The 15,288-nt window shown below is 38.7% G+C and overlaps 1 protein-coding gene across 8 annotated transcripts in view; it reads left to right on the forward strand.

Annotated features, from left to right (window-relative positions):
- Window positions 1–15,288, forward strand: part of LOC125241181 (protein phosphatase 1 regulatory subunit 12A) — a 114,788-nt gene that overhangs the window by 51,276 nt on the left and 48,224 nt on the right. For 4 of the 8 annotated variants that reach the window (XM_048149532.1, XM_048149534.1, XM_048149537.1 and 1 more), the window contains 3 exons: window positions 5,290–5,409; window positions 11,626–11,742; window positions 13,471–13,563. In XM_048149532.1, the coding sequence (XP_048005489.1) occupies window positions 5,290–5,409; window positions 11,626–11,742; window positions 13,471–13,563 (330 nt within the window). The remainder of the gene's footprint in view (window positions 1–5,289; window positions 5,410–11,625; window positions 11,743–13,470; window positions 13,564–15,288) is intronic. The other 4 variants (XM_048149533.1, XM_048149535.1, XM_048149536.1 and 1 more) reach the window with 4 other exon arrangements.

The following is a 15,288-nucleotide window of genomic DNA, read 5'->3' on the forward strand; positions in this document are numbered from 1 at the left end:
TTTCTAAGGTTTATTTCACATATTGAACTCAGTAACCTGTCGGTTTTCAGACTGAGACAGAAATTCAACCGAGTGAGTTTGTTGGCTAGCCGCTTCGACTCGATGTGTGGGCCGCGCGTGACGTTCGTGCGGACCGCCCGCAACGAGTTAGTTATGTGTCTGTGTTTCCTCCTGTTCGTCTGTAGGTCGCGTCTGCTTTTTCGGTCACTTGCTGGGTTGATCAGGCTGAGCAACAAAAACATCTGATAGTTGAGTGTTTAAATCTGCAATGATTGAAAATTGTATGAAATTAAAGTAACGAAATATCTAATAGATATTTTGAAGCCTGAAGGCATTTCTCTAAAGCAGTCAATTGTACTGAAAACAAGGGGTGAACTTAAACTTTCGACCGGTACAGTCATCGGAAATAACATCGCACAAAGAAAAGGTCGCTAAAATACATTATTTCTAGAGCCATAAGGGCATTTTCGCGAGAACAATCACCAGAAATATTTTTTCTAAGGCAGGTAAATTTTATATTTTTCCTACTCAGAATCACGAGCGCTTTCGATCCAGGACAAAAAAACAAGACACAAAAATGGTCCCAAAATTTTCTATTACATATTTTGCAATCTTTTCACTTTGTAACCGCTGTACAAAGTGTTTGAAAAATAGTAACGAAGTGGAAAAACTAAATTAAGGACGCTTTTTTTACCTAGTAGGGTCGAAAGGGCTCGTGATTCTGAGTAGGGAAAACATTAAATTTACCTATTAAAAAGTTTTGAATCTTTTTTTCGCGAAAATGCCTATGAGAGTGTGAGAAATATTTATGCAGCCTTCTTTTTGTATGTTTTTGCTGGGGACTGTGCTGTCGAATCGAGAATCAAGCAAATTTTCTCAGAGGTGACCGATATTGCAACCGGCAAAGATAGTTTGGGTACGGTACGGTGCGGTGTAGGGTTCAGTGTGCTTAACTCTATTAAAATTGTCTAAAAAAGGTTTTATAGATTCACAGGTTTTCCATTTAGGGTAGGTTTTTGAAATATTCCAACAGGTTATGTAGTTACTAGTTAGCGTATTTTTGAGCACAGAAGACTTTTGACGGGATTATAATTATTGGGCACCATAAAAACATAAAATGCATCAATAATACTAACTTACCAGTGGCGGAGCGTCGATACAACTCGATTCCCAACGGGTTCCCTAAAATTATCTAGTATCTGTAGAAGTCCATACAAAACAGATTCCAAAAACCCCTCCGGCTTTACCAACGAAAATTTTCACGCCCCGCCACTGTAACTTACAGATGTAATGCGAAAATATTTGCCTTCGTATTGTTACCGAAACGTACGAACATGTCATGCTATTTTTTTTTTTAGTCCAAGATGCACTTGACATTGACTGAACTAGCATGACAAATACGAACGTTTCCGCAAAAATACGGAGGAAACCCTTTTCGCACTGCATCTGTACAGTTGTAGCTGATGCCTACTGGATGTAAATGGTATAATTAGGTGTAAAGTTTAATGAGATGCGTTGTGAGCACTAATACGGAAACAGATTCAGTTTATCACCTGATTTAAAATCAACGAAGAATAACCGAAACATTTTAAGTGTGTTTAAAAAAAAACGGATAATGACTACGCCTGTGGTGGAAGAAAGTTACAAGAATCTTTATGTCGAAGAAACATTGCTTTTTATTAATTGAATTTTTATAATAACTACTCTTAACTAAGTCGGGCCTATCCAACTCTGCGGTGCCATAGCGTGCTTGTAACAAAAGTAAAATTCTTAAAACATTATTGTGTAAATATACTTCATATTTTCGATTCGTCACTGACATTATTATGTCTGAAATCCGTAAAGAGTTGGCTTAGACAGACTAACGGCTCAGCCACGACATTGGTCTAAGCGCGACAGCGTGAGCGGCGGCCAGCAATGGGACTTTTCATTCGCACGTATGGCTGCCGCACGCCGCTGTCGCGCTTAGCCCAATGTCGTGGCTGGGCCGTAAGAGTTACACGCCTTCTGAGTTTAATGTTCGTAATTTGTTGTCCTATTTTCAGTCATCAATTTCATCGGCGTTTGTGGGAAATAATGATATCACCTGCCGGCGTATCATGCTTCTAATTTTATCACTTATCCACGTGGATAAGACGTCTGTCACGCTTTAGCAAGTATGTCAGTGTGAGAGTGACAGATGTCTTATCCACGTGGATAAGTGATAAAATTGGAAGCATGGTAGGCCGGCTGATTGTCTTTACAAGATATCATATCGATATTTATTGACTAATCATACGTACAAGATGTAGGTGTTGTCAACTATTACGTTTAGAAATTTTTGACATTTGTCGTGAGCAAGTTGCCTCGCGACGTGCCTCGCTCTGTGTACCGGTTTATTCCATTGTATTTGAAGTTACTTCAGTAACTTACGGCATAGATTACATATAAGAAGATCATACCATCCCATGCATTACAATGCGACCGCATAAGAACGCGCATACACTACACCACACATAGTTGGCGCCACAAAAAATGTCTTGTAGCTTTCGATTATACTTGTAGATGGCGTTAAGTGTCATTTTTGATTTTGACATAGATTTATAGCTCGAAAGTGACACCAAAGAGGATCGAGTATTATATGGAGTTACTGTCGAAGTAAAATGTGTAATCACAGTGCATAGACTGCCATGTTTTGGCACAGGCTTAAAACTTTTGAATCTCAGTTTTGACAATTTGGCCCATATTCTTAGCTTGATATGTTCAAAGACCTATATAACTTCGTAAAGACCGATAAAGTCTTAGAAAAAAACGTACCCCAAAACCATACAGAAAAAGGTACGGTGAGCTAGATGGCGATACACCTTTGGGGTACGCTCGGCTAGATGGCGCTAATATTCATATTTGACATTTTAAAACATATCTAGCTAAGAATATGGGCCAAATTGTCAAAACGGAGGTTCAAAAGTTTTAAGCTTGTGTCGAGAGATGGCAGTCTATGCACTGTGATTACACATTTTACTTTGACAGTCATTCTCTATAATACTCGATCCTCTTTGATATGTTTTAAAATGTCAATTATTAATATTATCGCCATCTAGCTGAGCGTACCCCAAAGGTGTAATGCCATCTAGGCCACCGTACCTTTTTCTCTATGGTATTGAGGTACGTTTTTTTCTTAGACTTTATCTGTCTATACGGAGTTATATATGTATTTGGTGATACTTAACGCCAATCTACAAATAATCGATTGCAACAAGGCATTTTTTTTGTGGCGCCATCTATGTGTGGTGTAGTGTATGCGCGTTCTTAGGCGGTCACATTTTAATGTATTGGATGGTATGATATTCTTATATTTAATCAATGCTTAGGGCTACAAGTTTCGTGTAAACATAACTAATGTAAAAGAAAAAGAAATCATTCGATATGATATCTTGCACAGCCATAATAATTCCTACATCCGCATCGATAAAAACCTAACAATTACAGCATAGAAATTTAATTTCTGTGCCACTTCATACTTAGTCACAGTGACAATCGATAACAAAACTAGCTACAGGTGTATAGCGCGAAAAGATTTGCCTTCGTATTGTTACGCAAACATACGAACCTGGGGGCCGATTTTTGAATCTCGGCAATTCGATTTCGTGAAATTCGTTCAATGATATCTCAATTACTAGCGATTTAAATTCTACTAACAGAATCGAAAACGCATGGTCATTACCACTCGTTTTAAAATTACTAGCCGTCCTTTTTCAAAAATAGCATTACGTCGTTTTCCACAGACTTTCGAAAGGCGAATTCATGCGTTCCGAGATTCAAAAATCGGTCCTCTGTCTTGCTATTTCAGTCAGTCTCAGTACAAGATGTACTGACATTGACTGAACTAGCATGACAATTACGAACGTTTCCGGAAAAATACGAAGGAAACCCATTTCGCACTACATCTGTATCTCATACTATTGATAGTAAATAATATTTCTTTATTATAAGTTCTATTGTTACCGTGACAAGATTCTTACAGAACTCAAATTTCTTCACTGTACAATCTTACATACAGTGCTACGATTAAAACGCTCCGCAATTTAAGTGTTTGTATATTCAAAATGTGTCTTCAGTCTACTGTTACTGAAAAATAATATCTCGCAAACACATATTAAATTTGTGCTTTGAACGACCGTATTTTGTGAGGTTGCGTAAATTCTACTGTGGACACAGTGATTCCTTCCGCTGGGGTGAATAGGGATGACTGGGGCGAAGAGAAACAAACATTAAAATGTTTTACCTGACAATTAAAAAAAAATACACAACAAAATTTTACCATTCATATGAATTACCGACAGAAATGGTAATTAGACTTATATTGATCGGGATATAGACCGTGATTATCAAAAAGGTAATCACGGTCTATATCCCGGTCAATATAAGGGCCGGTTGCACCAAATCGTCTGTCACCGTTAAAGTATTCGTTAAATTTTATTTTATGGGAAGTTCCATAGACCTCTGCTGCGTGACGATGATGTGTCTGTCAAATGTGGTTGATGCAACTGGCCCTAAGTCTAATGAAAATAACCGTGAATCATTCAAAACTACTAAAAATAATAATTTCGTGTAAGTGGTAACTAAGAAACTATCAGGTAAGGTCAATACGGGTGTGTCTGGCCTTCAAATTTGACTTTTTTAGTCATTGTCACAGGTGTTTTTGCGAGTTCATACTTTTGCTACTTGCTACTCACGATTACCGTATGAACTCTCAATAAACACTGATCATTCATTTAAACAGGCAAAATGTGAAGACCAGACACAGTTCGCCTCATGACACACATATCCGTATGGACCTTAAATAACACACTTCAGCTATGTCTATTCACTCCGGTTCGTCACAAATAGTCTATTTAATTTTTCGTCCTCGTTAAATGCACTATTATCATAGATTAAATATAAGAAGATCATACCATCTCATACATTAAAATGCGACCGGCTAAGAACGCGCATACACTACACCACACATAGATGGCGCCACAAAAAAAAGTCTTGTAGCTTTCGATTATACTTGTAGATGGCGTTAAGTGTCACTTTTGACATAGATTTATGGCTCGAAAGTGACACTTAACGCCAATCTACAAATAATCGATGGCAACAAGGCATTTTTTTGTGGCGCCATCTATGTGTGGTGTAGTGTATGCGCGTTCTTGGCGGTCGCATTTTAATGTATGGGATGGTATGATCTTGTTATATTTAATCTATGCTATTATATAATATTAGTGAGCGTTTTAACCGTAGCACTGTAGCATGTTGTGTTGTGAACAGTTTCTATCAGCGCTACCGGGACGTGACGGCGCGTATAAAGGCGTCCTCGTGCCCCTCTATACCCCCGCCGGCGCTCGCCGAGAAGGAGACTAATGATACTAACGAGGACGTGCAGACAAGGTGCCTCATTTGTTGGCTTACAGCGGGTGATAGACGTACGGTCACTCTAGAACCTTTTCATAATAAACGTCAGAGTGACTTCTACGGCGAATAAAGCGCAGTTTCTATAAGACAAGGTTCTAGAGGTTGGTTGACTGTACGAGCAAGTACGCGTACTTATGGCCCGACGACCTTTTTCAATTGTGTGTCACCGTAAGTACGCGTATTTTAAAACCGCGACGTATAGTCGTCGACGATACAACCGGTTTGAAATCTTTAAGTACGCGTACTTGCTCGTACGTCTGTCACCCACTTTCGGCTTGGCCACAACATTGGTTGGAGCGAGACAGCGATGGGACCTTTCCTTCGCACTTATGACCGCCGCAGTCGTTTTAGACCAACGTCGTGGCCTGGCCTTTAGGCGGTATATCATGACTTGACTTCTCACGTGCGAGTCCATACATCTCTCGCTTACAGTATGGACGTGCGCGAAAGCGCAAGTAGTGCTGAACCGCCAGGTTCTGGATTCATTGTGTTTTTAGATAGTAATATACTTCGGGCCTAATGTTTGGCTACACTTAAGTAAAATTACCAGTGGTCAACAGTGTGCCAGTATATTTCATTTTCAACTGACAATAAATATGATAGAAGGGTGGCATCTATTGGGCACATTTTTTCTTATACTTACTTCGCATTATAAGTATACATCGCTACGTATTCTAGCAATAAACTAGCTGTGCTAAGGCTTTGACATATGGGTTTGGAACCACTAAGACAGATAAATGATTCCAAAAATAAGAATAATGGTCTCCTAAAAGTTTTCACTGAATAAATCTATATGCATGAATCCAGAACCTCCAACTACATTCTTACAATCATATTAAAATTTCATATTAACTTCATTTAAGATCAATTCGACCAAATCATCTTGTGTACTAACTTCGCATCTCCATTGCCTTGTACAGTATGTGTGTTTGAATTACAGAAATTGTTGATCTTGGATGAATCTTCACTTTTTTGTTTTTGTTTATGCTAGGGTATGATGATGTGTTCATCAGATCTTTCTGACTAATGCGGCCTCAGATAGTTAGTAGGCCCTTTCTCGCTTTAAAACTATGATTGCTGGAGGCTTACTGGCCTAGACGCAAACCCAGCCCTTTAAATGGGTCTCAAGCCTGACCAGAAATATATGACTATTGTCAAGAGGGCGCTGCTATTCTGATGTATGCAGTGACAGTTCATTAGAACTTTTTTTTTTCATAGTCTACTCTATGATGAAAATAGTTCTTATGAAATTCCTCATTGTGGCGCGTAGTCATATATTTATTTTCAGGCCCCGTAGCCGAATGGCATTTCTCCGACGCGAAACGAAAGCGAAACGCCGCGAAAGGTAGCGTTTCGTTTCGTGAGGTTTTCGTATGCGTTTGTGCCATTCGGCTACGAACCCAGGCGTTACTTATGTCTGATTAACTATTAATGAGTACTGACTGATGTGTCTGGAGATTTATCAGACATTTCATCTGCCAGAAAGATTTGATGGGCTTCTGTACATGTCCTATAAGTGTATAGTTTATGTGTATTTGCTATCTACGTATGTTTATTAAGTAGACGGGATTATGTGTAGAGAAAATAGCGTGTTTATTTATACGATATTATACTTAATTTTTAATTAAATCGTATCAAAGACAAATTCTAAAACAATTGGCATTGCAATTGACGAAATATTTTATATTTCTTTTTCCTCCTTGGTGATTGGCCTTATATTTGTATTCATTTTAGAATTAGTATGACGAGATTTTATATTAGAAAATTTAACATTGGCAGCGCATCTATATTTTGATTTTTAATATAAATACAACTTATATTTTTTATTTTATGTATACGTATTAGTTTTACTTATTAGCTCAGCAATTTGCTGGCGTTTTTATGTATTTATCTAGACGAGTCATATACTGTTCTTTAAATTTTTGCTCCTCGATATTTTCCTCTGAATCGACGCACAATGTAAATCAGTCACAAATAGCAAATCAACGCCATTCATTCGTCGCACTTTGATAATTTTTAGGGTTCCGTACCTCAAAGAGGAAAAACGGAACCCTTATAGGATCACTCGCGTGTCTGTCTGTCCCTCTGTCACAGCCGATTTCTCCGAAACTACTGGACCGATTTACTTGAAATTTGGCACACGTATGTAAACCTGTGGCCCAAAGACGGACATGTAATTTAATTAAATGAAATTTAATCACAGGGGTCACTTTTGGGGGGTAAAATTGAAAATTAAAAATCAAAGTTATTAAAACTATATTGTGTTACATATCAAATGAAAGAGCATTTTATCAGCATCTGAAATATATTTTTTATATTTTTTGTTTTGGTAATTTAGAAGTAATTTAAGAAAATAAGCAAAAAATGACCATTCCCCCCCCCTTATCTCCGAAACTACTTAGCGTAAAATTTTCAAAAAAATACACGAGATAGCCCTCTCCCTGTAGACTACAGGAAAACCTATTAGAAATCTACAGTCAAGCGTAAGTCGGACTTAAGAGAAAAAAACTCAGATTACGAATTTCACTCACTGCCGCTGCAAGTAGTTACTAAACGTCTTAAAATTGTGTAAGCGAGTTGGACAGGTATAAAGAAATTCATTTCTGTCTTTTTCTCCTTAGAACTTGTTCAATTTTTTTTTCATTTGTACAAAATGACTTAAGTTCCTACTAAAAAGGAGGCGCTTAAGACCGTTTATAAATTGACTGAGCAAAATTTTATTCAAATCGGTCCAAAAAAAGGTGTCTGTTGACGAAAACATAGAATTTGTGCCACCGAAAGCCCAAATCTGAAGTCCATTTTGCTCTATCTCTTATCGTTTCCGAGATATATACGTAAAGTCTTGAAAGTGCGAAACGTTAACTTTGCCATCATAGTCGTTCAGGCGCTCATGAGTTCTTTGTATGGAAAAGTCGAAAACCGACTCGCACTTGACCAATGTTCATAAAACGTTGTGGTTTTTTTTTATTAGCAAAAATGTCAAAAAATGACTTAAGCGCCTTCAGAAGTGCAGGTGCTTAAGACCGTTTGTAAGTTAAAGTTAGCTGTGATGGCTCAACGAAGAAAGAAGATTTCAATATCCTACTTATACATATTTCAATAATTTAACTATATAGTTTTTATTACTCAAGCCAAGCGTTAGGTTAGCTATTGCTATTGAAAGGAAAACTTGTGTATAAAGCTTGAAACAAATTATGGGACGCGTCTGACGGACGCGGCTGACGACCGCGACTGATAAGCCAATGGCTTGCGTGGGCGACGGTCGCGCTATGGTCGCGCGACGGCGATGCGACGCATACGAAATCAAACCTTATCGATATGGAAGCAGACGATGCACACATTTGCAACTAAGCGATCGGACACTTTTGAGTATTGTAGGTGACAGTGTATCTAGCCTCGTGGCGCCGAATGTACTTTTAAAGTACATAATGACTTATATTGACCGGGATATAGACCGTGACCGGAATATAAGTCTAATGATAATAACCGTGAATCATTCAAAACTCTTAAAGTACATAATGGTTTCAATGGAATTTTAACTCTCATGTAAACAAATAAAATATAATTTCTTATGTTTCTAAAATTTTTCGAATAACTGAAATTGAATTCAATCTCAAGTAGAATAAGAATCAAAATTCCCTAGCAAAAATTTTGTATGGTGGGCGCCACGAGGCTAGGGAAGTTTAAATCGATGTTACGCATCGATCTACTGAGGGGGGCGGTGCCTACAGCAGGGTGGCTAGCCGAATGGCACAATCGCTCACGAAACGCTCACGAAACGAAGCGCTAGTAGATATCTATCTCTATCGCGCTTGCGTATTGGCGCGACAGAGCCAGCGGCGTATCGCTTTCGTTTGGCGTCGGAGAAATGCTATTCGGCTACGGGGCCAGTTGTTGTTGTATGCATACCTAGCTCACGCACACAGACGCGTCCACTGGCGCCGCGCCGGTGTCCGCGTGCGCTCTCTGCAATATCTCTGCAAATTCTATGCACAGCGCAGAATATGCAGAAACCACATGGTGGTCTGTGGCAGAAACTCAATAGACATTTTTAGGGTTTTTAAAATAAGTACGTGAAGTAACATGGTAAATTAAAAATTATCATTAGATACTTATTTGCGGAGGTGTAAACAATTTCCTTCGTTTTGCCATATATCAATAATTACCTATCTATATTAAATTCATTAATCGGTATACATTACATTTTTACAATTAAGTGTATGAATTAATTATACTTTTTATCGTACGGTCAGCTACATAAATATCTATACACCTGTATTCATTCAATTTTGAACCTTCTTCTTCAGTAATAAGTTTCGATATGTAAAGAAATTGAAGGACGATACACAGGCGGGCGGAGACACCGCGCGCCGCTGCGGGCGGGGTGGGAGGGAGGAGGGGTGTCGATACTGTCGATGGACGATGTCACGCGGGATTCGCCGCGCGAACTCATCATTCGCGCGGTCGGCTCCCTTCGCTGCCTGCACACGTTCGCTGCTCTCGTACGATTTGATATTATACAGGGTGCCCGGTAATTAATGGACAACCTTTTAACCATCAAGAGGGCACCTTATACTGGTCCAGAAAATCTATGGGATATGGGTTAAATTGTGGTGTAGGCGAGAGGCTGGCAACCTGTCACTGCAATGCCATAGTTTCGTTTTCTTTTAACCCCTTATTTGCCAAGAGTGGCACCTTATACTGGTCCAGAAAATCGACTTTAAGGTTTAGTAAAAGTCGCCTGGTTTTCGAGATTTTCATAATTTTTAAAATTTTAATACCTACTACCTAAAATTTTAAAAAGTGTGAAAATCTCGAAAACCAGGCGACTTTTACTAAACCTTAATGTCGATTTTCTATAAGGTGCCCTCTTGGTGGTTAAAAGGTTGTCCATTAAATACCGGGCAGGTGCACCCGGTATACTTGTCAAGCAATTTCTGTCGTAAGAAAGCGCGACTCATTCGCGCAGTCGGCTCACGTCTCTCGTTGTCGTACAATCTGACATTATTCAGCTACCTTTTATCGCTTGGCTTTAGTTTGCATATTTAAGAGTACCTATAGGTCCAAGGCAAAATACAACAATAGATAATGTATTTACTAAATAATATTTATTTAGTAATTTCCCGCTAGAAACTTGCGTTATACTATTCTGTATACTTTTTCAGTAGGCCTAGCACATGATGGCCGCGGGAGTATGTCGCCGCGAGATAGATGACACGTCTTTGTCTAATTGTATTAATGACATAAGGACAGGTAGTCTATCTCGCGGCGATATACTCTCGCGGCCATCATGTGCTAGGCCTGCAGCTACCATAACCAAATTTGGATTAGATTAAAAAAACCTTTAAGTAAAACTTAGAACCTTTCAGATTGTTTTACTCACCCTTTCTGATGTTTACCATACTTACTTACCCCGTTATTCATAAACGTACTTACACTAAAGTTATCAAGCCGATAAATTTCGTTTGTCCCTTTCCGACGTATTGGTGTGACAGAAAGGGACAAACGAACTTTATCGGCTGGATACTTTAGTGTACGTTTATGAATAAGGGTGTTAAAATTTATAGCTACGAAATTTTACATAAAACACCTACTTTAAAATAAAATAAAAAATGTTGAATTTGGTTAACATTATAAAAGACCTCACGCAAGATGTGCTAATTAGTTCGCGAATTCGTCGAGAGGTGGCGCTAAACACAATTATGCTCATTAGAGAACCTATACTTCTAGCCTAGCCCAGTCTTTAGAATTATTGAGTAACGTAAAAGTTTTGTAGGTACGGAACCCTCGGTGGGCGAGTCCGACTCGCACTTGGCCGGTTTTTCTTTTACTATATTTTTACGGAAACGTACAAACGTGTTATACTATTTCAGTCACTATCAGTACAAACATAATGATCTCTTAGAATAAATTAAATTATCTTCATAGAAAAATATTGTGATTTGTATTTTACCAAGGCGTCCTCTGTTATAGCCACGGATGCCTGAACCACTCGACCATTCGGTCACCCGAATAGCTCAGGCACCCGCAACGGTAGCCACTGGTTTGATAGCAGCTTTAGGTGACTGGAGGTCATAATTACTTAGTCTAATCTATGCCCTACATGTACGAATGGCCTTGATTTGCCGCGTCGCGTCAGCCCGCTTAAACAAATACCCACAACCCAATACTAACCCATTTGTCCATATACAGAATAAACTCAACAGCGGAGAAGCGAGAGCGGGACGCCAACACATGGAGTCCCACGTCTACCGCCGCCAACACGAACACAACCAACACCAATACCACAACACAGACCACTGTCAGGAGGTATGTGTACTGTGTATGTGTATACTACGTATACGGCCATTTTCAGAATTTGGCTCACCCCAATTAGCGTAAGTCGTTAACAAAAATAAACTCGCTGTCAGTTTTGTGACGACAATTAAGCATAAAAATTTACTTTTTTCACATTCTGAATAATAATCTGTAATTGTGATAATCTCGCTTAAAGTATATGTAAGTAACACAAAAACAATATTTTTATTGAAATTTCATTCTTAATTTTATTATCGTTACAAAACGGACAGTTAGTAAATTTTTGTTAACGACTTTCGCTAATTGGGGGTCCCAAATTCTGAAAATGCTCATATCTATACTCAATCAGACTGTCTACAGTTGTGTTGGGCAAAGTACGGCCGAAATGTCTTAATTCGGCCCTCCATGGGTTCAAAATAGTGTGTGATATGACCAGCATTGTAGTCATAATGATTTTTTGATGCAAATAAAAGAGTTTGCCAACCACTGGTTTAAAATACTCGAGTTCTCGCGTTTTGTACACATATTTAAAGTCACTATCAGGTCGAACTCGATCAAATCGCAACACTTACGACCCGGCCACGAAATTGGTCTAAGCGGTGAGCGGCGGCAATACATTGGAGCGAGACAGAGCGATGGGACTTTTCATTCGCACGTATGGCTGCCGCTCACCGCTGTCGCGATTAGACCAATGTTGTGGCCGGGCCGTTAAAGTTATCTCGTTCTACCAGAGGCCCATTTCTCAAAACTGGAAGTTACAAGCGGAAGTCTCTTTCCAACTTGTCATATTAGACATTGACTACCGCTTGTAAATTGTAACTTGTAGCTTCTAGAAATGGCTTAGTGACTTTAAATACACTTGTATAAAGGCTGATTTAGACGGTACGAAATCCCGCATGAGAATTTCCATAGGGCCTCTAAATTATAAAATGTTAGAAGTTGGACTACTGTTTATAAAAATACACATTTCTTCTGTGATGTGATTCTGTCATTAAGGTGAGATGGTAAAAGATATATGTAACTTATAAGGGCAAGAGCAACAGTAAGATTCCTTAGAAATATTAATCTTGTCCTAGTGTTTGTATTACTCCATCTAATCTTAGTACTATAGATATCTGGTGAAGGGTATAGTTTAGAGGTGGAATGGGTTGTAATGTTGATTGTATAAGATTAGTTGCGTTGAATCCCTTGCGTTGATTTTTTTTTATTATTTATTTTGGGTGATTTCAATGCGCTCCTATACGTATACCACATGGATTAGGCCTTAATTAAAATGTCAGGGTTTCCGAGATAATGGCACTTTTCTATATTTTTACAAGCTTTTATTCAACTTGCCTTGTTAGTATGTTAGTGTTCGTCAAAACGTAGAAGCTAAATTTGACCCACTTCCCGGTTTCCGATCGAGGTGAAATTTTGCACACATATGTAAATCACATGACAATGCAATAATACGGTATCATAGAGCTGATCTGATGATGGAGCAGAAAGGTGGTCATAGGCTGTCATGAAACGTTGTATCCCCATTGAGTAAGGGTTTTTTAGAAAGTTTCGGAGAGCAGTTAATAGATGACTGTTGAAAGAAGGGTACAGTTGGCGATAAAAGCTTGTGCAAAAAATAAAATTTTTGCAATAAAACTTATTTTCTTTACGTTTTATAAATTAAACAGCCAATATCTCAAATAGTAGTAGGTAGATGTAGCGTTTAGTATAACGCCTGACTATAGCCTAGTGGTATTGTAGCAGTTCGGACGCGGAGAACAGTAGCAATTCCACGTCCAGCTCGGCCACCCCGACCAAGCTGTCGCCCGGGAACATTTTCAAGAACTTCTTCAAGTACTGTTGAAATGTTGCTTGGTGTGTTTTGCTTGCGACGTTTTGTAACATCACTTGCGACGCTTTTCATACTTTGCGCTGCAGGACTATGATCCTTGCAGTTTTATCACTTATCTACGTGGATAAAGCATCCGTCACGTTTTGGCAAGTATGTCAGTGTGAGAGTGACAGATGTCTTATCCACGTTGATAAGGGATAAAATTGCAAGCATGATAGCCCTACTGGTTTTAGTGTCAGACCCATGGTAAGACTGTAAGGCTGATTCTAGTGTAACGCAGACCGACCGCGCGGAGCGATCCGCACGCTTTACTCTAAAATGCTTCCTGATATTAGTCCGGTGCCAATCGCTTCGCATAACACCAAAATCAGCCTTACCACTACTACAAACTTATCGTGAATTTGACATACATCGAGAATATTTTAAGTACTTAATTCAAACGCGGCGCATCTCGCTTGAACAGTTACCAGAAATAACATGTTACACAATGCCGCAAAAATATCTGATATGATCTCATTCGTAGAGTCAGGAGTGACATATTTTTGCGACATTCAAGGAGTAACGTTATTGCAGGTGAATAATGTAACAATTTCAATATGAGAGAGATGCAGTTGTTAGAAAATTGTCATAGGAAAGAGAAATTTGACACAATATGTTCCTGATAAGTAGTGATTTTATAAAAACAAAAATGGCATATTTCCACAAAATGGGTAGCTCTGTTTTTGAAATAAATTCGATACAAACTTTGAGTTACTCAAAATACGCGACGTTTTCAACCAGAAGGTAATACATTGTCGGTTGTCTAAAATATCTATTGCATATTTAAGTTAGGATCTGAATGGCCCAGGCTGAGATGACCTGGCCCAGTAGCCGAATGGCATTTCTGCGACGCTAAACACTGCAGAAATCCAATTTATTACATCGCTCTTGCGTATTGGCGCGACAGAGCCAGACTGCATTTGGCGTCGCAGAAATGCCATTCGGCTACGGGGCCTGGGCGTGTATCTCAATGACTGAAACGAAGTGGCGGCCTTTGCCTAGCAGTGGGACACAGTATAGTTTTGTAATAATAATTTACTTATATACTTATTACCTACCCTACTTATATAATGTATTATATTGACAACCAACAAGTACGTACCATTTTGTATGAAAAAAACACACACACACACACACACACACACACACACACACACACACATACACACATATATATATATATATATATATATATATATATATATATATATATATAATGTTTATCTAATTTTGTAGTAATACAGCAATAATTAATGACATTGGCTAGGTTCCGCGACTAGTTTTCTAGTTAACATTTGTGTTACGATTTTCTGTGTTTTTATGATCCATTTGAAATCTAATTCAGTTTTGTTTTTGCTCGTTGAAAGCTAAACGAAAACTTTTTTTTGCGTTTTTTACTGTTTCTTTATGATTTACGTAGAATATTGCGCATGAGCATGTATTTTTTATTTTGCTATTATGTGAAGTAAAAAATCAAATTTATCTGAACTGAGAGCGCGTCAGCGGTGCCCATAGTCTATCCCATAGCTTCTCATAAATAACATATACCAGAAATTTTGGGACAACCGCAATGACCTAGGTTCTATCCCCGCCGAGCCGGGGATAGAACCTAGGTCTAGAGCCTGTAACTTGTCCGGGGATAGAGCCTGTAAACTTGGCCTCTTTAGTAAGACCGGTAATTTATATTT

Source organism: Leguminivora glycinivorella, chromosome Z (genome assembly GCF_023078275.1).
Source record: "Leguminivora glycinivorella isolate SPB_JAAS2020 chromosome Z, LegGlyc_1.1, whole genome shotgun sequence".
NCBI classification, from domain to species: domain Eukaryota; kingdom Metazoa; phylum Arthropoda; class Insecta; order Lepidoptera; family Tortricidae; genus Leguminivora; species Leguminivora glycinivorella.